The following is a 27,341-nucleotide window of genomic DNA, read 5'->3' on the forward strand; positions in this document are numbered from 1 at the left end:
AGCGACAGGATTGTAACTATCCTTAAACCCAAATTACCCTTGGCTTGAGCATCTATGATTAAACTTTAAAGTAAATTGCCCAGTGATTATAGGGGCGTGAATACTTGTCAGGTTAAAGAGACCCCCACGGGACCTCTCTGTCTAAAGTTATTATAGCGGGCTTGCTGTAGCAGCGTCTGCTCTAGAGCTCACGTTACACAAGCACACTCACTTTTGTTAAGAACAGGTGAGGCCAGCTGCCTTGCCCCATCCTGATGGAACCAGAGTTCGCACTGCATTTCTTCTCAGCATCGCTGAAAGTTTCAGGTCATGCTCAAAGACTGATCTATTGTTTTCTGTCCAGGAGGAGGGGAGAAGCATTAGGTACCTGGCACCCAGCAAAACCCAGAGTTACCGTGGAATTCTTCAATGGAGGGTTCCTTGCTGGCACAACCAGGTCACAAGCCTTAGAAGGCTTGATGGGCATGGCTGGCTCTGACCCCAAGGCGTACTCTGTTCTCATCTGGGCTTTGCTGCCTAGAGCTGAGTTGTTTCTCCTGGCTCCCTGCAGAAACTCCATGCCACAGGAATTTGGACCGAGTGGTAGAGACATCTCGGGCAGAGACGGCAATCGCCAGCTTCCTCCCTGTGATGTCTTGTGATTCGGAGCACATTCAGCTGCACCCTTTTAAAAAGGGCAGCATATTGATGCTGGGGACACAAGAGCAGAACTGAACGAGGACACGACCATTCCATCAGAGTCAGTGAGTATGCAGCTCATCCCTGGTAGCCATGGCAGGACAGAGGTCACCAGAGCCTGGGCATCAAACTCTATTTGGTAAGGGCTGCCTGTCTTCCTGGGGGGGGAGGGTATAGAAGCTGCAAGAGCTCTCAAGCTGGGACTTTAGACTTTCACTAATGACCCAGACAAACACACCCGTACAAATTCCCACTCCCTGCTTTCCAAGATCATGTGCATTTAAGCTGGCTGTGAAAGAAAGAGCTGGGAAACGGGCCCTCTCTCTTCGGTCATTATCTAAAGTGAACACCACGAGGTCCAGGACCTTGCTTGTAAGAATCTGTAAGAAGAGGTTTGGACTGGGCCTCCTTCTCTCATCAACCTAGTCTGGTTCCACAGTTGAAGCACTTAGCAAAGACTGTCACTGTCTGTCTGTCTGTTGGCACAGCCAATGAAAGCACTCTGCTCTGTTCTTTTTTGGTATTACTTTCTGACCACAGTGTCCTCTCTTCCCAGAAGAGCATAGTTCTGAGGAGGGGCTTTCTTTGTATCTTTGTATGTTTTACTCTTTATGGAGTAATCCACATGGCATGGGATCTAATATTCTAGGCCTCATAATCTATCCCGTGATTCAGTTTTTGTATGTACATTTCCTTTCTTTCTTTCTTTCTTTCTTTCTTTCTTTTCTTTTTTTTTTTTTTTTTTTTTTTTTTTTTTACAGAGAGACAGAGTTTCTCTGTGTAGCTCTGGCCATCCTGAACTCACTTTGTAGACCAGGCTGGCCTCAAACTCACAGAGATCCACCTTCCTCTACCTCCAGAGTGCTAGGATTAAAGGTGTGTGCCACCATGCCCGGCTCATAAACATTCTTGAGATTTCATGTCACACTCTTGAAGGCCAGGAGCTGTCACAGCCCTGTTCTCTCCCCATACCTTTGAGTCACTGAGTTTCCTAGAGCACAGCCACCATGACTATAGTTGTGATATCTAGTATGTTTGTGAGAATTTTTTTCAAGAATATACAGTCTTTGTAGCATAGAAGATAAGATAATCTTTGAGTGTGATTAATATCATAATTCCTCATGATAAATGTGACACAGCTATAAGTGAGCTGAGTACCAAGAAATAATGAATAGGATGCGCTTTTGACATTTCTTTCCCCAACAGCATGGTTTGATTTGCTATAAGCAGGACTTTTCCAAGGCCACACAGGCAGTAAGAAACAGGAGCAGGTCTCCAAGCACATGGTTGAGTTTTCAAAAGGATCCCAGTCCACTCAAGTAGCCTAGACAGGTCGGATCATGGTGGGTACAGTGAGCCTGTCCGTTGGTTATTCCTGGCCACTGAGAGCAGAGTTGGGTTGTCCCAGTTCTCAGATGATGAGTCTTGCTCTCATCACCGTCTCCAGCACCCCTCCTTCTGCTTCTCCTCCCTCTGAACTGCAGGCGTCCAGCCTCCATGCTGCCTCTCCTGCAGGGCACCGTCTTCCTTCTCTCCTCCTGCTTCCCAGCAGGGGGAGGCAGCCCCCTCAGCGAAGGCCTGTGGCTGCTGAAGACTGAGTTCGCCCTCCACCTCTACCGGAGTGCAGCAGCAGAGAGAAACGGGACAAACTTTGTCATCTCGCCAGCTGGTGTGTCCCTCTCCCTGGAGATCCTGCAGTTTGGAGCCAGGGGGAACACTGGCTGGCAGCTGGCAGGTGCCCTGGGGTATACCGTGCAAGGTAAGAGGCTTCTCTCCCACGCTCCCTCTCTCCCCTGCTCCTCTCCACTCAGGTGCTCTCAGTGGGGAAGCTCGGCTCCCAGTGTGCACAGGGGCAGAGGTGTAGCCATGTGTGAAGCACTCAGACTTTTGCGGTCATGCTTGTTCTTGACTGTGGAGACTCCTTTCTAGCCTCGCGGCAGTATATCAGTTTTGAGTCACCCCCCCGTTTCACAGTGCTTGTTGTGGCTGGGCAGTGTGGGAATCACCCTATAAACATTCACAGATTGCCTCGGCAACCCTTTTGAGGTTGGTGATCTCATTGCCACCCCTAGATTTCTTGGTTCTCTGGCTCTTACAATCTTTCAGCCCCATCTCCTGCTATGTTCCTTAAGATGTATGTAGGCACAGGGTAGCGACAACTTGCTGGGAGTCACATAGCCAATAAGGGGCAGGGCCGGACGTAAACGCAAACTGTTTAGACCCAGGACTAAGCCTTTGACCAAACTATTTTCGTGATTCTGTGGTTTCTGAGTGATGCTCTGTCTGCCAGCTTATATCTATGTATTGTGTTTCTCACGACAGCTCTGCTAATAGCAACGAGAATCCTAGGAACAGAGCTCAGCCTGCATTATTCTACACTCCTGATGCAGCTCAGTACTTGACCAGCTCCAGGCTCAGGCAAACATGGCCTTCCCTTCTCAAGCTCACAATAAGATGTCAGTATAAAACCTAGTGTGGCTGAGGTGGGATTTCCAGGCCAGCCTGGTAGGTGGCAGGAAGCCCGTCTCAAAACAAACGAAATGATGTCACTAAAAATGACAGTGGTCTTTGGATGAGTTAAGAGTTGTCAGAAGGCTCAGGCAACAATAGCAACCCAGTCTGGCCACAGCTTCCGTTGGGGGTGGACTCTTGAGCTGGCAAGTAGAGGTTAGCGCTCAACATGTCAGGCACCAAGTGCCACCTGAACTGCCTTTCCTCCTCCGTGCACACTCTCTGGCCACTGCTAAAACAAATCCTGTTGGACAACAGACAGGTTTGCTCTCCCTAGGGACAGCTGAAGTCATAGATAGTTTTTAGAACTCGGTCACTTTCAGCAATTACACCACAGCAGTGTACATGCCCACAGGCTCCTTTAGGGTCAGCACAGAACGATCCACCAAGTATTATGCAGCTCTTGCCAAATGGGCCATAGCTGGCCAGGGATTTGGTTTATACACACACACACACACACACACACACACAGAACTCTGAAGGCAGCAACTCTGTCTCGGGGGAGCAATACAGGCAACAGGCAAAACCGAAGATACTGTGTCTGAGCTGGTCAGGAAGAGGAAATACAAACATGGAAGAAAAGGCAGGCACTGCAGCCTTCAACAGAGGCTCACAGAAGTCAAGATGGTTGGGCTGGCACATGCAAGAGAGGGCCATTTCTGAGACCAGATCCCATCATGGTAACCGGTTAACTGGTTGATTAAGTGTGATGATGAATCCGTGCTTCCCTGGAGCCCGCTTGGGATTGCCCAGATGTTAGGAATTTTATACACGACAATAATCGCACTTAAGTATCCGAGCCACACACTGCTTTGCCATCGTATGGCGCCATCATCAGTTAGTAGGAAGAGGAACAGGCTCTCAGCGTCCTGTCCATCACGCCCTCCATTTTAGTTGACTGTGCCCTGCTCAAAACCATATGCCAATACCTGCTACCTGCTGCCGTCCATTCTTTCTTTTAAATGGTAACACGGGGCTGGAAGGATGTCTACAACCTAACGGTTAAGATCTCTTACCTTTCAGAGGACCCAAATTTGATTCCCAGCACCCACGTCAGACAGCTCACAAACACCTGTAAAGCCAGCTCTAGGAGGTCCAATACCCTCTTCTGGTCTCTGTGGGCATTGCATTCATGTGCACAAACACACATACACACAGAATTTAACTTCTAATATATTCTTTATTTTTTTGTTTGAATATAATTATTATATAATTTTTCATTTTCTCTTTCTTCCCTCAAATCTTTCCCATGCGGGCCCCCTGCCTCCTTGCTCCTTCTTGAAATCACGGCCTCAAAAAAAAGAAAGAAAGAAAGAAAGAAAAAATAAAGAGAGAGAGAGAAAGAAATCATGACCTCTTTTTATTTGTTATTATTACATACACACACAGACACATACACATATATACTTAAATATATAAATGTAACCTGTTCAGTCCATTTAATGTTACCTGAACATGTATGATTTCAGGGCTTGAGCACTTGGTAGTATGGTAGTGGATAACCAACCAGGGAGAGGCTCTTCCCTGGGGAAGGCAATTTCTTCCTTTCTCAACATTCCTTAAGTTACCTGTAATTCTTTCTCTAAGGCTGAGGCCCCACGAGATTTCCCTTCTATATTAGTGTATGTATTGGTGTTGTGTGTGTTCTGGTCTTGTTTAGGCCACCATATTGTTGAGATTTCATGGGTAAAACTTGGCTGACATTTGTTGAAGACCCAATCTCACAATAGATTTCTTGGTTCTCTGGCTCTTACAATCTTTCAGCCCCATCTCCTGCTATGTTCCTTAAGTCGTATGTGCAGGAGCTGTGCTTCAGATGTTATCAGTTGGACATGGGCACCACAGAATCACTCGTGCACTCCATTTTGACCAGTTGTGGTGTTCTATAAATGGTCTCCAGTCCATTGCAAAGAGAAGTTTTTGTTGGTGGTAGTTTTCTTTGTTGTGGTGGTTGATTGGTTGGTTGGTTGGTTGAGACCTGCTCTGACAGGTGGTTATTAAGGATGGATATTTGGAATGTACTTAGGAATGGTGCTGGCTTAGTGAAGTGGTTGTTGTAGATTCTCCTCTAAGATCCATAACATCACTATACCCCAGTACTTAGACAGACTTCCCGTCCCAAGGATGACTTCGCTCTAGCTGAGTGGACCTTTAAGTTCAATTAGAGAGCTATTGGTTACTGAGAAGATAACCAATGAGTGCCACTACTGAGCCCCTAGCCTTCTTGTGCCATGCTCGTCATTTTTGAGTTTCTGCTGGGTAGGACTGACTGTTTATTGGTTGCTCTCTCCCTTTGGAAACTCGAATATCAACTTCCAGTACTCTGAGAGCTAGTCCTCAGGGAGGAGCTTTCAAGTCAGATCCAGCTTGCGTTCTCTCTGGGTCTTGTGTCCATGGGGAACACGTAATTTCCAATTGCTCCAGCTTCTAAGCCCTTTCTTTCATTGTCCTTCTAGAGAAATTAATGAAAACATTATAGCACATAGGCCTCAGCTAGGAAGGTGGTCCAGCCCCAGGGATTCTGTTTTGTAATGCATACTGAGTCATAGTCCTGTTCCCCACCCCGCCCCAGAGTGTGTCATTCCATTTTTCACAGACTAACCAAGAGGTAAATGGCTTGGCAGAACTGAGCCAGTGGCAAATGACAGAGCCAAGTTCAAGTTCCAGAATGCCTATTCCAAATTTTGTGTTCTCTCCAGAGTTTCCCTTACCCCACCAGGGCCAGGAAGTCATCCCTTAAGCTTATAAACACATTGTTTCCTCTCCTTCTCATCAGAGGTAGCTTCATCCTCCTCCCAGCCCCTACTTCCCGGGGAGCACGTGCACTCAGCCCTCTCAGAGTTCTTGAAAATTAAAATATCTGTATTCAGAAGACAGTTCCCATAGTTTGAAATTTTATGGAGGTGAACCTTCCAACCTCTAGAACTTTGCAGAGTCCAGAACCTTCCAGAGTCCAGACCCACCAGCTTTGGAGTCACCCACCTATCAGATAAGCTAAGATGGTGATTTCTTTTCTTTCTTTTTTTTTTTTTTTTTGAAAGTTGCTGTTTATTTTCTTCTTCCTCCTCTTTCTTCTCTCTTTCAGTATCCTGTTAACACCACCTAATTCTAGGCCCTCACCTTATGCCTTTTTACTTTGGAAGCAGGAGGCTAGGCAGAAGCCAGCAGTGATGGGGTTCCTCTTGGAGAGCCTTGTCCCTGCTCTCAGACCATTCACTTCTGCCCCTATAGAAGGCTTTAGAACAGAAGTTCTCAACTTGTGGGCCACGACCCCTTTGAGGGTCAAACAACCCATTCCACAGGGGTCACCTAAGGCCATCGGAAAAGAGATATTTACGTTACAGTTCCTAACAGTAGCAAAATTACAATTGTGAAGTAGCAACTAAAATAACGTTATGGTTGTGGGCCACCGCAACGTGAAGAATGGCACTAAAGGCTGAGAACCACTTCTCTGGAATGTAGTAAATATAGCCCCCTACCCTTACCCATCCCCCCTAAAATCTGTGTGTGCAGCATCTCCTGTTCATCTGGAGAACAGAGCTCTCAGGAGCAGGGTCTCCTCAAAACCCATCCCTCTGCTACTTCAGTATTTCTGCCTCCAAGAACACTCGTCCTGGGCTCTATTTATTGTGACTTTATTTATTGCATTTATTGTTCTCTTTACTGTAATGAAACACCTGCCAAAAGCAGCTTAAGGGGAACAGGGGCTTTAGCTCCGTAAAACCCTGGGTATGAACCCTCGGACAAGATATGCTGAGGACAAGGCAGCTATCCTGACACGTGAGAGACTGATCTGGGAAGGGGAGCCCCAGCTGAGAAAACAGCTCGGTCAGATAGTCCCGTAGGCAACTCTGTGTGGCATTTCCTGGATCAAGGATGGATGCGAGAGGACCCAGGACACTGGGGGTGCGGCCACCTGGGTTGTGTAAGAAAGCAGGCTGAGCAAGACATGCGGAACAAGCTAGTAAGCAGCATCCTTCCACGGCTTCTGCTTCAGTTCCTGCCTCAAGGCTCCTGCCTTGAGTTTCTGCACTGACTTTCCTCGGTAATGGACTGTAAACTATAAGGTGAAATAAGCCCTTTCCATCCAAAAGCTGATTTTGGCCATGGCCTTTACCACAGCATAGAATTCTAACTAGGACAGGAGCTCCTTGGCCACTGCTCAAGCCTGTTACAATACTGCCCAGAACCCTTCTGGCTTCCTGTTAGAAATCCCACCGTGGAGCGCCAGACCCGCCATATCCCAGCTCGACACTCTCCTCCAGGGCTCACGGTGTCCCTGAGTCAGGAAGGCGCGGCTTTGCGGCTTCTGAGGCACAGGAAGACTCCCTCCCAGCTACACTAGCATGTTTTCTGCCCAACTTCTCAGCTACGGGGGTAGGTGAATTTCGCCTAGGGTAGCCATGCCATTTCCAGTGAAGAACTTTTCAGTGCACGCACCTTCAGAGACAACCTGCAGGTGGGTCTGTGCAAGCCCTTACAAACACTCCTTCCTCACAGACCCAAGAGTGAGAGAGTTCCTGCATACTGTTTACACCACATTGCACAACTCCAGTCAAGGCATCGGGATGGAGCTGGCCTGCACCCTTTTCACGCAAACCGGAACATCCCTGTCTCCCTGCTTCGTGGAGCAAGTCTCCTGGTGGGCCAACAGCAGTCTGGAGCCAGCTGACTTCAGTGACCCCAATCGCACCGCCACGGAGGTCTCCGAGGACACATCAGGACAGAGCACAGGTAAAGGAAAACCATCTGCCTTGGCAAGGCTAGGGGCAGAGGGCGGCAAAGAAACAGCGCCGCCTATCGGTTGTCAGAAGCCATGGTGAGGTTCGGGGTGCCCGGAGTTACAGCACCCGTGAAAGGGTGTTCTGGGAAACAACCAGAGCGGGCTTGTCCCTCCTCTGTTCGTCCCTCTTCGCAGCCCAGGATACATTGTACAAGAGTGGGTGCGTATGCGCAGGTTCACACACACGCAGAAAGGCGGTCCTCAGGGCCTACCACCTCTGCAAATACCCTGCGGGATTTGCCCCATGTCACTCTCCCCAGGCCATTTCTCACCGAGCTCTGTTTTGACCTACAATTACCCCATGTGACAGCAATACGCAGCAGGGATCAGGAAAGTAGCTTCCAGGAAACTTAGGTTAAGGAAGCACAAAAAAGAGGGGCAAATTATAAGTTATCCCTAGGATGTTTCACTTGATTCTAGCGCATGTTTGCTATTCATAATCCAAACGTCGGTGGCAGCCACCGTGTGCTATGATTGTTATGAAGTGCATGGAGGTGACTAATATCCGCTACGCTTTTTTTTTTAATTAAATGCTGCTTGAACTCTGATTTCATTTCACTCGCCCATTGATCCTAGAAGGTGGGTGCTGTCTCCATTTTTCAAATGGAGGAACTGAAGCACCAAGGGTTGAATTTCCTGCTTGCCCGTGAGCCACGAAGCCAGGATTCTGATCCAGGTTGGATGGCTGCAGTGTTCTAGTGAGCACCCAAAGACTCCAATAAATGGAGAATGTTTAGGATCCAGGGTTGTTTCAAAACAGAACCGCGGGGGTACATGAGGAACGAAAGCTGTGCGCCTCAATATTTTCAAATGTTCTATACTATCTCTGGCACTTGACTTTAAATAGAATGATCCTTGGGGCCAGAGAAATGGGTCAGCTGTTATGAGGATGGACCAGGTAACTCATAACTGCCTTTAACTCCAGCTCTGAGGGGTCTGATACCCTCTTTTAATATCCAAGGGTACCTGCTTTCATGTGCACATACCTACACACACACACACACACACACACACACATAGTTAAAATGTTTTTTGTTTTTTGTTTTTTTTTTTAATTAAGAGTGACTCCCTATATCCTCCTTGAACCACCAGCAGACCCACTCAAAATCCAATATAGACAATCTCAACTCACAGCCTGGTTTCCCTTTAAGAAAAAGAAAGCCTTGGTCCTTCTCAATCCTAAAGGGTTGGGTAACTTTGGTTGGGTAACTGGGTAGATGGCTGTATATGACCACCCTCCCTGAGCCTCACTCCTCTCATCTGGGAAGTGAAGAATGACAACAACAAAGTCATAAAGATTTTTTTCAAGCATTTCGGCAGAGCCTAGCAGTGTGGTTATTAAACAGCTGGAGGCTCAGGACAGAAGTGGTCCCTATAAGAGCGGTGTGCATGCCCCTTCCTGTTCTCACATGAAACTTTAATGGCAGGCCTCCCAAAATGGGGTTTTGATCATATCTAGCTCCGCAAAGGTGTGCTGAGGGATGCAGCTCCACCATTAGTGGGTCCCAAAGCAGGGGTGACAGTGCAGTCTTCTCTCGTCATAGAGCCTCATCCATGCAAGTGTCTGCCTGCGGAGACAGTGCCTCAAGGTCTCTGGGAAATGACTCAACAGAACTGGGGGCATCCAGGGCAGCCGCTAGAAACAGGGAGGGAGGCCACACTGAACCCATACTAACAAGGGGGTTAGAATTCAGATTCTCAGGTGCCCCGCTGCCCCAGAGCAGGAGTGCAGTCATTGGGGATCTGTTCTCATCCTGTGTTCTTACTTTTCATTTCCATGACAATAAGTTAAAAGCCAGGTAGAATGGCCGTTGTGGGTTTCTTTGTAGTAAACTGAAAATAGTGTGAAGTAGGAGAGAAGACAGAGAGAAAGAGAGAGAGAGAGAGGCAGACAGACAGAGACAGAGAGACACAGAGAAAGAGAGAGACACAGAGAAAGAGAGACAGAGTAGACAGACAGAAGTTCTTCTGTCTACAGGTGAAGGCCCAGGTAACCCCCTGTGGGGGCAGGCTGGTGCTCTATCTACTCGGCTCTCCATCATGAGCACCATGACTTTCCAAAGTACCTGGCAGAAGAAATTCTCCTCCATGACCTCACAGCCCCTGCCTTTTACCTGTGCCCATGGCCTCGTCCTTCAAGTCCCAGCAATGCACCAAGTGGCAGAGGTCAGCTATGGTAAGTCCTCCTCCTCCCTATATTTATAAAGTTGTAGGAACCCAGCAATGTGGGCAAGAGAGGGGAGGTGGCCTCTGTTTTACGGGACTAGATGGACAAACATTTCCATAGAGGCCATTCTGTGCACTGTGGGTAGACTGAAGGAAAGCCCAGGGTAGCAGGAGACATATAGAGGGGCCTTGGAGGTTGTGCCCATCTAGATGCTGAGGACACAAATGTGGAAGAAAACCCAGTTTCATGCTTGGCATTGGCTGCCATCCTAAGAACATGTCCGTGTGAAATCAAAAATACTTGGATCAAATACCTCTCCTAGAAAACACCTTCATGATACAGCTAGCCAGGACCAAATGAAGGCCAACAGGCCTCCCGACAGACAGGCCCCCTGCTCCTGAAAAGCTACTGCTCCATCTGGCTCTCCTGCTCCTCAGTGGGGAAGGGTCCTGGTGCCAGGAGATGACCGATGGCCTCCTGTGTGCTGGCCGTGTCAGGTGGTTGAGCATGAGCTAGAGCACACTTGTCTCCACCTTCCTCCCTACATCCCCCCAGCAGCCCTCCAACCCTTCTCAAGCTCAGGGTGTTCTTCCTGCTATCTGTCACCTGCCCCCATCACATCCTTCTTCAACTGTACTGTGCCTGGTGGCCTGAACTTGTCTTTGCCTACAGACTTCCAGCTGCCCACCCTGAGACCTATCTGTTCAGGTCACGGTTAGAAATGATCGTCAGTCTTCAAGTTAAACCCAGACAGGGTGTGTGTTTTGTTGGGTCTGTGGAGTGTTTCAAGAGTTGGCCATTTTTCTTATGAAATGTAGATTTAAAGCCTTTCTTGAAAGATAAGATGTAATACAAAGAGCCTGGGCCCCCCTAAGCTCAGACTGGATGGCTTCCTCAAACACTGCCCCAGCAGGCCCTGCGACTGTGGGTCCTTGAGTAAGGCCCTGTGGGAGATCAAAAGGGGCTTGAGGATCAGTAAAGCGGCCATGTCACCCAACAGTTCCCAGTCTCAGATTGCTTCCTGAGGCTGAGGAGGATGCACTGCTTTACTGTTGTTGTCTTGTAAGTCTGCCTACCCTAGGTTAATTCCCTGGCTCCTGGGACAGAGCTAATTCCTGTCCCATGGAACCCCTAGGCCAGTTCCAGGATGCTGTAGGCCATGAGGTAGACGTTCTGGAGCTGCTGTACCTGGGAAGGGCGGCTAGTTTGTTCTTGGTGCTTCCCCAAGACAAGGATACCCCTCTGGATCACGTTGAACCACACCTGACAGCCAGAGTCATCCACCTCTGGACCACCAGGCTGAAGAGAGCCAGGATGGATGTGTTCCTCCCCAGGTGAGTGGTTACATCTTCCTTACAGGGGTTACTATGGTAGCCAGTGTGGCTTGCACTCAGAGCCAAGAGGTCAGACTCCAAGGCCCATCTTCCTACTGAGCTACCTTGTCAAATGAGCTTAGGCCAAGAAGTCCCCTAGAGTTTGAGTCTATTCTAAAATCACTGCAGAGTAGATCATGGCACATACATCGTTGAGTTAACTTCCTATGTCTTCCCAAGGTGAACTACTCAGTTTTCACAAGGCTGACTCAGGTCCCTATCTGCTTGCTCCATAATGGCAAAACATGCAATTATGGGATGAAGAAGTGCAAGGAAGAGGGCACCCTTGTGGGTACAGCTTTGGTTTGTGTCATTGCCCCTAAACCAAAGAGACAAGATGGCTTATGTAACTGAGAAAACTTACATGTAATTCTAGTCAGAAGCCAAATGAAGACACAAATTTCAAGCCAGGTGGTGGTGGTGCATGCCTTTTATCTCAGCACTTGGGAGGCAGAGGGAGGTGGATCTTTTTGCGTTCAAGACCACCCTGGTCTACGGATTGAATTCCAGGATAGGCAAGGCTACACAGAGAAACCCTGTCTTGAAAAACCAAAAACCAAACCAAACAAAAAAAGACACAACAATTCAAGATTTTTCCGGATAGTCAGGATGATGGCAAGTTCAAAGCCAAACTGGGCTACAGAGGGATTCTGACTATGCTGAGCAACTTAATGAGACCCTATCTCTATTAGTGAATTCAAGACTTGATGTCTCTGTGTTGAAGATACGTTTGTTCTAAAGACAGTGCTAGATCTTGTTTTCCATAGCAAAGATGCTAGCAAAATTTATTGTTTACAAAATGGGTCTGCCTAGACTTTTTCAGATGGTGGGCTTGTCCAGCAATTTGAAGTTGGAGAAGGTTCAGCATAGCTTTGTGGATCAGTGTGGATGTCCAGGAACTTATTTGCAGCTCCACCCACCTGTCCGATTGGGGCCTTGGCCACACTCCAAGCCCATGGCTCCCAGTAAATAAATCAAAGGCCTTGGCAGTGCTCCCTCAGGCAGTTAAAAATAAAGCCATACCCTAGAACAAAACATACAAGAAGAGACCCAAGGAGGCAGGGCCCAGGTCTAAAACAAAGAGGCATAATGAAGAGCCAAAGGTGAACTCAAACCCAAGACAAAACACATCTCTCAACACCAAATGCTCAGTCCCTAGCAAGGCCTCTGATCCAGTTACACATGGGTATAATTAGTGCAAGAGGGAAGAGAGCACTTGCAATTAGCCTGGAGAGAAAGCGCCGCCAAGTGAAGAATTTGCCGTTTCACATGAGTGGCTGATACAAGGAAGAATCCCAAGGAAATGCTCAGCTCTGCAGAGAGAGGAGAGCACCACACTGACGCCCCTGCGAGCCCTCAGCAGGACCCTGAAAACACAGGACAGAGGGGCACCTCAGCAATGACTCAAATGACCTTGTTCTGATAAATGGATTTATTCACCAGAAAAAAAAAACAAAAAACAAAAAAAATCTGCCTCCCAAGTGCTTCTAATCCAAGGCTAATAGAAGTGTTGGGTTTTTTTTTTGTTTTGTTTTGTTTTGTTTTAGAAAAATTAAGCCATTTATTTCATAAACTTCACATACACACAAACACAGAAACATACACACACACACACCAGACCAGACCGAAAAAGCAAAACCAACGAAACAAAAAGCCTAGTTGTAAACTCTTTAGGGCAGTGGCTCTCAAACTGCAGGTCACAACTGCTTTGAGGTCGAATATCAGATATCCTGCATATCAGGTGTTTACATTACAATCCATAACAGTAGCAAAATGACAGTTAGCAAAGAAAATAGTTATGGTTGGGGGGTCACCACAACACGAAGAGCTGTATTAAAGGGTCGCAGCATTAGGGAGGTTGAGGGCCGCTGCTGTAGACTAAATTGAAAAGTTAATGTTGCTTTAGGTTTGGATTTACACATACCCTTGGACCGTGGTAGACACAGCCAGGTTTTGTTGTTCACTTGTTTGCTTGTCTGTTTGTTTGCTTGCTTTTGGGGTCCTAACTATGTAGCCCTGGCTGGCCTGGAACTTGCTATGTAGATCAGAGTGGCCTCAAATTCACAGAAATCCACCTGCCTCTGCCTTCTGGTGCCAGGATTAAAGGCATGGGCACCACATCCCATTGCACAGCCAGATTTCGAGTAAGAATTTACCTCTAGCTCCCTCAAATTGTTTATTCCCCACTTAGTGCGATGTGCTCTGTGGTCATCACATAGATTTCACTGAGTGAGAGCCCAAAGATCCTACACCGCATGGCTAGCAATTTTGAGGTGTTACGTGTCACTTGGCATGAGCCCAGTGGGAGTGCTGGGGCTGAACATCCCCAAGCGGTACTCCAAGGTGAGCTTTATCATTTCTTCATAAAATTAAGTGCATAAGCATCATTAGCTTTCATTTAAAACAACACTTAACCTATTAAATGAACAAGAAAACCAAGACTGTGTGCTTAGGCCATGTATATCCATAATCATCCAATCATAGCCATACCTCACAGAGAAGACTAATGGTATCAGATAATGCATTTAATGAATAGAGTGCTTGGTTCTAGGTCTAGAGAGGAGAAAACTGAGAACATTTACAATATTATGTGTGATATCATCTTAGCCTGCTTTGCACGGATTTGAAAAAGCAATGCCTGAAGCTAGTAAGCAATATGTTTAGGATATAGAGCAGCCCAGGAGAGCCGTGGCTACATAGTTTCCCTCTGTCTCTGTCTCTCTGTCTGTGTCTCTCACACACACAAACACATACATAGAACCCATAGTTCTGGAAGCCTGAGAGCGTGGCACCGCCATCTCCACACAGAAGATAGCGCCTCCATGACAGCAGCAGTCACAAGGCAAGAAGGGATGTGAGAGAGATATGGCGTCTGGCTTCCTCTTTTGCATAGAGACCCACTCTCATGGGAACCAACAGCAGAACTATGTTTATACCTCCCAAGGGCTGTTCTGAGTAGTCACTTAATATTAGGCCCAACTTCCTAAAGGCCCCAGAAACTCAATACCACTACTCTCACAGGCAAGCTTTCCAGAACTTTGGGGTCACACTAATGAAACAGAGTACACATTGCAAGTCCTTTTATTATATTTACAAAATTTTGCAGTCATGAATACTAATCTTTTTTTTTTTTTTTTTTTTTGAGAGAGAGAGAGTTTCACATAGCCAAGAATGACTTTGAACTTCTGATCCTTCTGTCTCTGGATCCTGAATGCTGGACTCATAGGTGTACGTCAGGACAGTTGGTTTAGACAGTGCTGGGGAATCAAACTCAGGGCTTCATGCACCCTGGGAAAACACTCTGTGAACTAACTGAGCTACAGTCCCAACACCAAATTCTAAAAGATGTCTATCACCTTAAAAAGAAACCCATATCCATTATTCATCACCACTCAGTGCTAGGCAACCACTATTTCACTCTATCACTGTGCTAGCCTTGGTATTGGGATTTTTCCACCTATTACAAAGTTTTAACATACCCCTTTTTAATGGCTGAATACTCTAGTGGATACACTATATTTTATTTGAACATTCCTTTTAAATATGTCTTTAATTGAAATGGAATGACATCACTTTGCTCCTCCCTATGCCCTTCCCATGCTCCTCCTCAAATAGCTATTATTGTCACATACAGCAGTTATTAGCTGCTTGTAGTTCTTTTTTGTTTTGTTTTGTTTAAGACAGGGTTTCTCTGTGTAGCCCTGGTTGTCCTGGAACTCGCCCTGTAGACTAGGCTGGCCTCGAACTCACATTGATCCACCTGCCTCTGTTGTGATTAAAGGAGTGTGACCCGGTGAAAATTTTCCCCTTCCATGCTAACAGGTCCATTGCTATCATCATTGTTCTGCTCTTGCTTATGCCTAATTAAACTCTCAAAGATGTAGGCCTATTTCCCCCAGGAGCTTCATAGGCATCACTCATACTTTAGGTTTTGACCCACTGTGAATTAATTACTGTACCCTTGAGAAGCTGAGGGCCAGAGGACACCACCACCCTTACCGTAAGAAATCTACACATAACTCTTGGCTAACAGCCTGCGCTTGACTGCTCTTATCCCAATAGCAAGTAGTTACACAATATTTCTTCGGTGTGTGACATGTATCATGTATGGTTAAAAATAAGTGAGGCCCACAGTGGGCCATGTCACCACGGCATAGTGGGGGCACTGCAGATGTCCAACAGAAGCAGCTGTAAAATGATCACACGGGTGTAATACACTGGGGTTAAACTTACGCAGTTAAGACTCCACACAGCATCTTTGTGTCTGCTCACGTTCAGAAACTGTCACGTGCAGTTTCTAAGTGCATGTCACACTTAACTTATTCTAACAGGTTTGTACATATCTTCTGGTAGTAAATGACAAATCAGACCATAAGTTTTGTGTGTTCATGACATACCTTCCCCTACAGTGTTATTTTCCTAGGCTATGTGATGTTATCAAATTGTTTCAAATTTTCCAAAAAGAAAAAAAAAAATCTGTGTTAAGCAGACACATGCAGGCGAAGCCCATGTTATTTGAGAGTCAGCTGCATTTGGTGTAATGGAGGCCAGGTCTTCACGTGTTCGTATGTGAGTGGTCCAGTGTCCTGTAGCACTTGTTGAAAGGATCATTCTTTCCTCCGTTATATTTTCTTAACGTCGTTGTCAAAATTAATTGCCAAATGTATGGGTTTGTTTCCTGTGGTATTGTGTTGTTGTGAATCATAGAACACCAGTCAGTCTAGAGAATAGGAAGTGAGTCTAACTTTATTTTCTTCTTCCTAAGGAGTGTCTTACTCATGAATTTTAAGATCAGCTTACTATTTCTGTCCCAAACAAGCAGTTGGCGTTGGGCACAGGGATGTTCAGTGTGTTCGCCAGCCAGTGAGTGCTGTGAGCTTTGGATGCCTTCCGTTCACCTCAGTTTCTCTTGACAGTGTTTTGTGCTTCTAGGTACTCATGTCTCACGCTTTTTTACTTAATCTATTTCTAAGTAATTTGACTCATTTTTGGTGAATTAGAAATGGAATTATTTTCTGAATTTTGTCTTCACATTGTTAATATTAGAAATACCATTGATTTTCATATGATAGTGTACCCCAAATTAGCTCTAGTAAATTATTTTGTGTTCTTCAGTATTTCCTACACATAAGACCAAATCATGTCATATAGTCACTTATTCCCTTTTTTTTTAAACTATATTTTATTTTACAACTTTCGTTTTGTCATGGTGCTTGGGATTTAACTCAGGGCCTCTTGCATGGTAGGGAAATGCTGTATTACTGAGCTTTTACTTCCTCTCGAATGTGGATGCTTTTGATTTATCTGTTTTGCGACTTTCCTACCCTCGTGCACAAGGCCAACTAGATGTGGTGAGAGTGGATATCCTTCTCATTCTTGACTCTAGATGAGAAATTTGAAGAAAATATGTGAGATCTGGAGGTTTTGGAAGCACTCTTAATCATCTTGAGTTACTTTATGTCCCAAATTGGCTGAGTATTTGATGCCTTTTGAGCTTTTTGTTTGGGCATTTTTTTTTTTTTTTTTTTTTTTTTTTGGTGTTTTCAGTGGCAAGGTTTAAGCAAGCTAGGCTCTATCACTGAACATAGCCCCAAGTCCTGTTGATTTCTAATCATGAAAAGGTGGTAGATTTTGCCAAAAGCCTTTTCTGCATCTGTTGAGATAACCATGTGATCTTAATCCCTTCCTTTATTAACACATGTGCCAGCTTATGTTCATGTCGCAAACACATCTTGCATTCTTATAGTTTTGGTTGTAAACCTAGCCTTTAATGGCTGAGCCATCTCTCCAGCCTCACGTCTTGCATTCTTCTGATAAACTCTACAGGGTTTATATAATGCCAGATTCAGTTTGGACCTAACTCATTTTAAGTCAATCCCTACCATATGGATTCATATGGAATGTGGCTTCATTTTCTTGTAATACCCTTTCTGTAAGGGATAAGCAGCTTTCCTGGTTGTGGTTTACTTGAGTTACTTTCATTTCATTTCATTTCTTCTACTTCTGCTTTCATAACAGGAACATCACTGTGATCTTTTGAAATCAGACCTCACTTTTGTTGCATTTACTTTAGTAAGACATGATATCATTCAATTTTATCACCCACCACCTCTTTGGTTTCAAACAGATTTTAACTTTCTTAATATTATTGAGAAACTACACTCAAAACACAATGCTAAATACATAGGCTATGCTGAGCATTGTACTGTACACTACAAGAATTTTCATTGATCATCCTGTTGGGAATTGTTCTAATGCATGCCCTCAAGATCTGGTTTCACCTATCCTTGTTTTGGAAACATGCCTAAAACATACCTGATTGGCTGATTAAACAGCCTATCCCTGGGCAGGGCAGAGTGGGATAGGTATGGCTAAATTCTTGGGCTTCAGGTTCAAGAGGATCACTGGAATTACAATTAAGGGAAACAGATGGATGGGAAGAATGGAGGAAGGAGGATGCCACAATGGGTTAGTGTGGAGAGAAAAACCACGTGGGCTAAGAGGAAGGACTCCAATAATGGCATGAAAATGCCCAGATGAAGAATTCAAGCAAGGCCCACGAGATTATGGATGAAAGGTAGACCAGATGAGGATGATTAAGGCAGATGGCATTGGATGGGGCTGGGAGATGCATGGTGAGGTTATTTAGGCAGCGTAGGCAGGGATATCTGCCTGGCCCGAGGCAAATAAAGCAATTATAAAATCTAACAGGTGTCTGTGTCTTATTATTTGTGATAGCGGGTTAAATAATACTGCCGTCATAATCTTAGGGCTAATAATAAGCATTAGATAGCCCAACACTCTTTTTTTATTTACTACAACACATCCCTCATGTGCTTTTTTTCTCAAAGAAAGACAGTAAGGAAAGAGAGGTAAAGTCACTTTGGCAATGAGTCTGTAAAGTAAGAAGTTCCTGGTGAGACCTCTAGCTATGTCATAACCTTGTTTCAGATCATTCGCAGGCATATGTCTTAGACTCCTGGGAAAGCGCTGGTTAACCCAGGGCCACCCCTCCTCCCACTCTGACAGCACTGTTGGTTCCAGATTAACCCTTCATCTCAAAACTGCTTCATCAGTTTGTCCTCCTGCCTTTTCAGCTTTTCTCCGACCCACACCCCCAGCTCAGTTTCCTTCCCTTTCCTCGCTTAGTCACCAGGGCCTTTTTTGTTCTCCCTTTTCCCGTGCTCCTCTCCTCCCAAGTACTTCATCTCCACCCGCAACTCCTTCAGTTGCACTGCCAATTCTGCAACCATTCAGAAAAGGGAGAGTATAGTGACCCCTTTTGTTTTCCCATTTCAGCCATTTTTCAGTTCTCTGGCCCCTCCATTTCCATCCACAATTTTTTTCAACTGCTCAGCCAGTCTTTCAAAATTTAAAAACAGAATATATGAAAAAACAAACAAAACCCAGAAAATCTCCTCTGGGAGCAAGGCGGGGGTGGGGGCGGGGGTATCCTAGTGGAAGCAGCTGCAGTAAAATTCTTTGCTTTATCTTGAAAAAAAAATCCATTCTTTTGTCCCCTACTGCTTACTGTACGGCATTTGAAATCAGATTTCCCATTTTTATACTTAACTTTCAAGCCCCACCTTGAGGTGCAACTTGTCTTTGTTACTTGGTGGGTTTTTCTTTCTTTCACCCTTTAACCCCCGCCCCCATTTCACACCCTATTACTAGACAGGAGAGAAGGAAGGATAGAGAGCTCTGAATCTAATTACTTTCTTCTTGGTTTTTCTACGAGCAAGACTACTAACAAACTGCAACCAACCAACTTCCCTGACTGCTCAACAACTATCCATGCCAACTACCAGGGTTCTAGCATTTCTACACCCTCTGAAAAATTCCCAGAATTCCAAACATCACACACTTTCAGAAACGATCTGCAGCTGGCAAAATCATGCCTCCATTAGAGCACAATGCACCCACACCTGGGATTAAAACAAGAACACATTTTTACAATATATCTGGGATTTTTTGTTTGGTTGGGATCTGCCTGCTTCTGCCTTCCACGTACTGGAATCAAAGGCATGGGCCACCAAGGCCCCAGCATATTTCTGTGCTTTTAAAGAAACCAAATTTCCAGAATTCTCACTGCAGAAGGCTTGTGTCTTCGCTGGAAAGTGTAAAACGCTTTGTCCTGGGAAAATTTTGCTGTGCTGATTCTTTCTGTTTTCAATGGTTTACTGGGCAAACCAAGACCGAGTTCCTTCTCTGTTGCACATCAAAGGCACGTATTACAAACAGCAAACATGAAAATGTGTTACACAGTACAGAAAGCTATACAAGGTGCTGTACAAGATAATATATATATATATTTTGCATCTACTATGTGTGAGATTCTAACCGAATGTGAGGAGCAAAGTGCAAGTGAGCCTGGCTGGGCTCTGCATTCCCATAGTCCAGATTTGAACTGAGGTGCACCACATACTCATTGGGTCATCTTGAGCAGGTTTTTAAAACAGTTTATGCCTTAAATTTTCCATCTGCTGCATAAGGAGTAATAGCCATTATATGAAGATGAAATAATTTCTATGATGCTCTCATCATAGTGTCTAACACAGTGTCACCACTCACTAATTATTTTAATTTATATATTTTATTAAAATTCATAAAAATGACCTAAGGTAATTCTAGGTCATTTATGGTATCATAAAGAATATTAATAGGAAACAGACTGTCCTGAGTACCTTGAGTACAGCTATGGAAATTAGGCTTTAAGAAGCAGGAGTCACGAAGGCTGGGGGTGGAGCTCAATTGAATGTTTTTTCCTAATATGTGGGAGGCTCTGGGTCCTATCGCTAGTACTGAAAAGTTTAAGTTAGCCTGGGTAGAACTCCATTTTGAAATAAAGAGCCATCTTTACTGAGAGCTGAATTCAGGTACCAGGAAATATCACAGAATGTACACTTGGCAGAAAACAAAGTTAACTCTCCTAGCAACAGCTGCCAGGAATATCACAGAATAAATACTTCATAGAAAATAGAGACAATCTCCCCGGCAATAATCAATGAGAATCAGTTGGAAATTGGCTCCCCAGTGCTTCAGATATAGTTTAGAAGAATAGCAATTGTGATTATGTGCCTCAGAGATCACCTCGCCCCTCTAACTTTTACGTGAAGGCATGAAACCCCCTGCTCACAGACTTTTCCTTTAAAAACCCTGCTCACTTCTCTACTGCTGTGTCAGTGAGACTTGGGTCCCGAGTTCGATTGCTCTTGTAATAAAGCTCTCTTGCTATTGCATTGAGTTGTCTCCTGGTGGTTTCTGAGGTTCCGTGATGCTGGCATTACAGTACCATTTTTAAGAAGTCAGAAAACAGCTGAGTAGGACAGCAACAGCTGAGGAAAGGACGGTTACTTAAAGGCAGTCAAGAGAAACAGGGCCATGACAAACGAGCAGCATGGACAAAGCTGGGGATCAGGTTAGTCCCAGTGTTATGATTCAAGGGAAATGAAAAATACAGTGGGGTAGTGGCCCAGTGTACACTGGCCTCGTTATAGCCTTATACTACATCCAGTATGTAGGAAAATAGTGTGAATTCTAAATAACTGATCTCTGGCTTCTGTTTTGCAGGTTTAGGATTGAAAACCAGTTTGACTTAAAAAGCATTTTAAGATCATGGGGTATCACTGATCTTTTTGACCCACTCAAAGCTAACTTGAAAGGAATTTCAGGTAATAATTTTCCAATTCTTCCAATCTTTAAGAGGCATTATGTTTGGGACAGTTCTGTTATACTCTGATTAAGCGATCGTTATTGTTTCCATAGTTTTTGACAGTAAACACTTACATAAAGTGGTTGGCTATGTTAGAATGTAGTGCTTTTTGGTAAGTCGATTTTAGATTAAAACTGGTGGGCAGGGGGTGCTCCTTAGGTCATGGTTTTTGGAAACCACTTCACATTGGGGCAAGTGGCACGGTATGGAAAAGAATCCTCCCTCTTCCATGACCAGACTCTCATGAACACTGTAGGCAGCACCAGACCTTCATTATACCCTCTGCTATAGTGAGAATTTTGTAATTTTGGTTTCCTAAAATAATAATAATAATAATAACAAAACACAGAAATGTTATGGGAATGTTTTCCTTTTAATCCCAGGTGTAGGAATATGGGACTGCTTCGCAGCAGCTGATTATGACTTGACTCATGCCTTGGTAGGGACATGGTTTTGCCAGCTGCAGATAGTTTCTGCAAGTGATGTTTGGAATTCTGGGGACTTTTCAGGGGTTATATAAAAGATAAGAGTCCCAATATGTGGGTGGCAAGTTGGCTGAATGCTGTTGGTTGAAGTTTGTCAAGCAGTTGTTCCAAAAAAGATGAGAAGAAACTGGACATTCTGACTGTGGAGATCAAACCTGCCCCAAGGAACTTTGGCACCTTTAATCAGCAAAGTAATCTCAAGAGAATGATGGCCCCTTTCTCCTCTACCCTTTTTTCTCCCCTATCCAGTTAAGGGTTTGAAAGGGAAGAGCTAAAGGGGTGAAGGGTGAAAGAGAGGAAGGAACCCATAAAGAAGCATATACCAGCTACACTCTGCTGTCAAACAAGCATCATCTACCCTTTTCCTTTCTAGTTGCCTTTAATTCCTCCTGGCTTTTGTAATGAACTAAGCACAAATCTTTCCTTTGTCCATTCCTCAGATTTCCCATGCTTTCATGACCTTGCCCTAAGATGGTCTTCTTCCTAGCATCCACATTCGATTTCTTTTCCATAGTTGAGATCAATATACATGCTTCTGCCATATTTGCCTGTGAACTGAGCTTCCATTGCACACCAAAAGGGAAAGGAATGCTAAGATCTACTTTGGGGATTTCTTGAAGGAACCACTGGCTCAGTTTCTGCCGGCTCAAAAGTCCCTGGATTGTTTCTACACTACAGATTATCTGTGAAGAAAGAACACTGCAGCAGACATTCTCACTGGTCTCTGCCTTTACTTGATGAACTTGAAAGTTACCATTTTAAGCATCAGACTACTGGAACATATTAACACTAAAATTTTGATCAGAATCTTCCTTCTTAATCACAGAAAATAAATGGGTGTTTGTTCGTCAAGTTCTGGCTTGTGCTTTAGATGTGAGTGAACAGAACTGCCAGTTACCTATTAAATAAAGCATGGCAGGAAGTATCTAATCAGAGTACTAAAAATTTGCCATCTTTGGGCTGTGAGTCCATAAAGTGCTTGCTGAGTATGCCCAAAGTCTAGGGTTCCATCTCCAGCACACACACACACACACACACCTCTACCACTTCTTATGGTCTAAATGTACTGAGATAAGTAACACAATAGTCAAATTTTCCAGTGTCCACAATGCTTGGTATACAGTTAGATCCAAGACAATACTGCTGGCTTAGCTGAAAATCTAAACTAGAAACTCTCCTTATTTGACAGGTATGTTTTGACACTGCAGGAAATGAAAAATAGAACAGCAATGTTCCAGAGGCAGGAAGGAACAAGAGACAGCTAAGTTATGCACATTCTACTTTCAATAATGGGCAATCATGTTGTCTTCTCAAGGCCTCAGAGTTCAGCTACAGTATCCTTGTGGCTAATGGAAATTCTATTATTCTTTCAGTCATCCAAATTAAAAATTTTAGGGTGTTGGATTCAGTACCCAGTTCTAGAAGGGGGGAGAGGAAGGAAAGCAGCTGAGGCTATTCTTGGCCCTCTCTTTCACGCTATTTATTATACTGTTGCTCCTTCCGAAACCTTTTGCCTCAGCATCTGAGAAAAACACTCAATTGTCAATCTTATGTCCTTAAACAGTAGTGGTCTTCATCCATATCAGTCCCACTATAAGCAAAAATTCCTATGACCTATAATGAGAGCAGTCCACTGGTTTTGAGACAGAATCCCTCACCGGCATCAGAGACTGGTCAACAAGCTATAGAACTTCCCTGTCTTTCTCCCTTACTCCCCCAACCCACACAGCGCTCAAACATAAGCATGCACCATGTCCCTTGGCTCAAGGAATCAAACTTGGCTCCTTATGCTTACAGTCAGAACCAATTGATCCACCTCCCCAGCCTGTCACCAAATCTTCTGAGTACCATTTAGATGATACTCTTATAATACAATTTATTTACTTACATTTGCTTAAACCAATATAATTGTAGGCTCACAGATCCGGCTTACTTAATAATCCAGCATGTGCTAAATATGGAGTTTGTATTCATGCTTCTACTGATGAGACCTAACAATATTCTCCCATTGTTTTGTTCCAATAATATAGAAGTCAACAAATGATGACCATCACCTGTTTTTATTAAATAAGCAGCTACTTACACTTTTTTTTTTTTTTTAAATCTAAGGCTGTTTTCTTGCTACAGTATTGAAGCTGAGTCATTGGGACAGACATCGTGGAATTGGTGATACTTAAAAATATTTTTATAAATATACCTTACCAACTAAGATAATTCTTTCCAATGCCCTTCTTTATACATAACCCAACCACTCATGTCAGCACTCAAAGTAGGCTCCTTCCTATTCGAGAGACAGAACCATTGAACAGTGTCAGCATTCCTGAAATGGGGAGCTAACACCCAACTCACCAATTATATGACACAATGTCTTGGTTTTAAAAATTATTGTGTGTGCATGCTGGAGTAGGGGGAGCACATGAAGAGAGCACACATGTTGGAGGTCAAGACAACTCTGAAGTCAGTGTGTCCATTCTCTTTTATGTGGGTTCCAAGGATTAAAAACTAAGGTCATCAGATTTGTGAGACAAGCAATTTTTTACCTGCTAAGCCATCTTACCAGCCGCAGCTGCAGACTTTTTACCAAGAAATGACCAATAACAGAGCCACCCTCTTTTCAATTAACAAAGGGTTACCAATCGTTGCACTATTGAGGAAGCCCAACAAAACCTTTCCATTCAGTCCCAAAGCCAGAATCACAATTTTCTTCCCCAACTAAAAAACATTTCTGGTCCTTCTTGCCATCATTTTATTTAAGAAATCAATTATTTTAAAGCTCACCTGAGCTCAGATATAGCTCTTCCTACCCACTGACATTCTTATTCCTACAGACTACATTTTAGTAAACAGTTCTAGTCTCCCTCTCATTGAAGAGAACAGCGAGGCAGGCACTTGTGGGTAATTCCCATCCTTATGAACCATCAGCAGACTAACACAAACTCACACCTCCAGTTCAGAGGGTATTCCTTGTGTATAAATTCAACACTGAAACTAGTTTTTGCTTTCAGGAGTGGGTACTCAGCTTCCAATTTCTGCCTCGTTCAAGAAGTTCAATCTGTTATGACTTAGATAAGCCAACTGTCTACAGCACATGAATTCACTGCACAGAAAGGAATAAGGAGAGAACTATGTGAAGGATAGAAAAAGCAACCAACTACTGCTGGTTTCTGAACTATCTAAGAGTCTTCCTAACACTTTCTATATCCTGGGCTAGGTGCAATGATATATTACACACCTGCTTTTCATTTCATAGTGCTAAGTGAAAAGATAAAAAAGATAAACAACTAGCTATTCCCAAAGGAAATCATCATTATCAGAAAGATGAAAGGAGGCAAGTGATGTCCAGTCCCTGTTCTGATGAGGAGCTGAGGTCCAAATGTAGACAATGATTTACAAATGTGTGACCAAGAATATACAAAAGAATGACGCTTCTACCAACCAAGGGGGCGGAGATTAAACCCTTGCCAAAAGACCTCATACTGCGACTTGTCCTTGTGGATGTATACACTAAGCATTTCTCTGACACATGTATGTACCAGGCATAATTCTGAAAGTTGGACAAAGCAGTAAAGTGAATATGCCATAATTTCTACTTGCTAGAGGTGAGTCTAAGGGGAAGGGGTAATCCACAACAGGAGGCGCCAGGGAAAAATGGGCAGTATGCTGGGAAGAAAGGTAGAACTCCACATATGCTGAACACCAACATGCGATATAGGCACAGATATGTTTATAGTTGGCTGTGATGTGCTTTCCAGAAAGTTCCATTAGTAAACTGGGATTAAAGGGAGGTAGGGTGGCTTCAAGGTTGAAAGCTATGTACTGCAGTCCTGCTAGAGCCACGTACAGCAAAGATTAGCAAATCAGCAGCTCCAAGAAAGTTTCCTACTCACAACATAAAATCCATTAACCTGCATCTCCCACATTTAACCAATTAAGGACCCTGCTGACAGAACAGCACTTACAAAGGATTCTGACGGCAAATTTTGGAAAAACAGGTTTTGTGGCAACAATTCAGAAAAGCAAAAGCCAGGAAAAGCCCTCAACTTTTCCTAGTAATTTCATTAGTGGCATAACATTTCAACAGCCACATAAAAAAGTGGACAAACTACAGTCCAAATACAAAGTAAAGAAAGAACACGAGCTAGTCTACAGAAATGCCAACTCTTACCAAAGATAAAACTTCAGAGATGTGATGTTGGTGGCATAGTAATCTACAAGTAATCTCAGCCATGGTTATGCAAACATAGAGTTATTGGGCCATTGGGAGAACCTGGTGTGGTGCAGGGATACTTAAGCAACTCCCTTGCTTTTCAGTGACACTGAAAGAGCTCAACCTAGTTCACTGAAGATGCATTTATATCAGTCAGTCCCACTTCTTGCAATGATCCAGACACAGGATTTGCTGCTGACAAAGGGTTTCAGAGTGAAGCTGCACTCATTTAATCATATGGAAACATTCAGACAGCTTAAAAATAATGGAAGTCACAGACAGTAAAACCTCAACTGGCAAAGATGCTCTTTATAAATTTCTTTTTAGTTTTGACACTGTTTACTCAATGGGCTAACCATTAACAGAGGATCTTGTTTCTTTTCTCCAAGATAAGCAGAAAAAAAGAGTACTGTTAAACTAACGATTCTCCACTGGTACAAAATGAATGTCTATTGACTTCTTCCTTCCTGTGGTCTTGCCCATTCTCAACTGCCATCGAACACTTGCTCCTTACAGTGGGAATAACCATCCCCAGATATCCCATTGTCTCAATAACAATGATGATACAGAAGAATCTGTACCCTAGACTGGATTATAGCCTCACATGACCTTCAGGGGCCATCTCCTTTTGTGTGTATGACAGTCCAGTCTAGCAAACAAAGTTCCCTAAATACATCAGTGACTGCTAATACTCAGGTCTCTGATAGTATGTTACAGCTAACTAGAGGATAGATTCCTGAACGGGAGAGTTGGGTAGAAATCGGTGTTGGGTCTGAAACCCGGATAGTCTCAGTTCTGATAGGGTGTGAGACCAGATGACTTAGCACTCCCTTTGTAACAGAAGGACTGAGCAGTTTCAAACCTCGGTTCTACATGCTTTCACATTTTATTGCAACACATGCCATTTCATCTGTGGAGAACTGTTCGATTATAGAAATCTGTCATGCCTTCGAAGTTCTCTCATTCTTATTTGCTTAGCTTGTCTTTGATACACTTAACAAACACTTCAGCTATAACCTCACATCTCTGTTGATCCCAGCCCTTGAGGTGAGCTAATTAGCCAACCAGCTTCTCAGACTAGTCATAAAGCAGCAGGCACTTTGACCCTGGATTAGCCTCATAATACAAACCATGATTTTTATCACCAGTGTCTTCTTAAAAACTGCAGCCCAAGAAAAGTCAGGAAATGATCTCAAAATCTCACTGAAATTATTCCTGGGCTATACAATCTCTATAACGCATGCCCTTGGGAACCTAATGCCTTCCCTAGGTTTTAGAAATATAGGCTAAAGGTTTTAATATTACTATTTAAAATTAACATTATGAATTCAGTCTCCACTAATTTGGGGGAGGTCTTATTAAATTTAGTGAATAAAGCTTCAGAGTTGTAGAAAAATTAAACTTCGTAATTTTCTGTACAACTAC

At 44.1% G+C, this 27,341-nt stretch overlaps 1 protein-coding gene across 1 annotated transcript in view; it reads left to right on the top strand.

The window, feature by feature from the left end:
- The window catches only part of Serpine3 (serpin family E member 3), a 123,336-nt gene that overhangs the window by 92,481 nt on the left and 3,514 nt on the right, over positions 1–27,341 (top strand). Inside the window, exons 5-10 of the mRNA XM_060391296.1 lie at positions 551–743; positions 2,163–2,437; positions 7,690–7,923; positions 9,951–10,148; positions 11,275–11,473; positions 21,083–21,183. Of these exons, the coding sequence (XP_060247279.1) occupies positions 2,176–2,437; positions 7,690–7,923; positions 9,951–10,148; positions 11,275–11,473; positions 21,083–21,183 (994 nt within the window). The 5' untranslated portion in view covers positions 551–743; positions 2,163–2,175. The remainder of the gene's footprint in view (positions 1–550; positions 744–2,162; positions 2,438–7,689; positions 7,924–9,950; positions 10,149–11,274; positions 11,474–21,082; positions 21,184–27,341) is intronic.

The sequence above is a fragment of the Meriones unguiculatus genome, chromosome 9 (assembly GCF_030254825.1).
Source record: "Meriones unguiculatus strain TT.TT164.6M chromosome 9, Bangor_MerUng_6.1, whole genome shotgun sequence".
NCBI lineage: Eukaryota > Metazoa > Chordata > Mammalia > Rodentia > Muridae > Meriones > Meriones unguiculatus.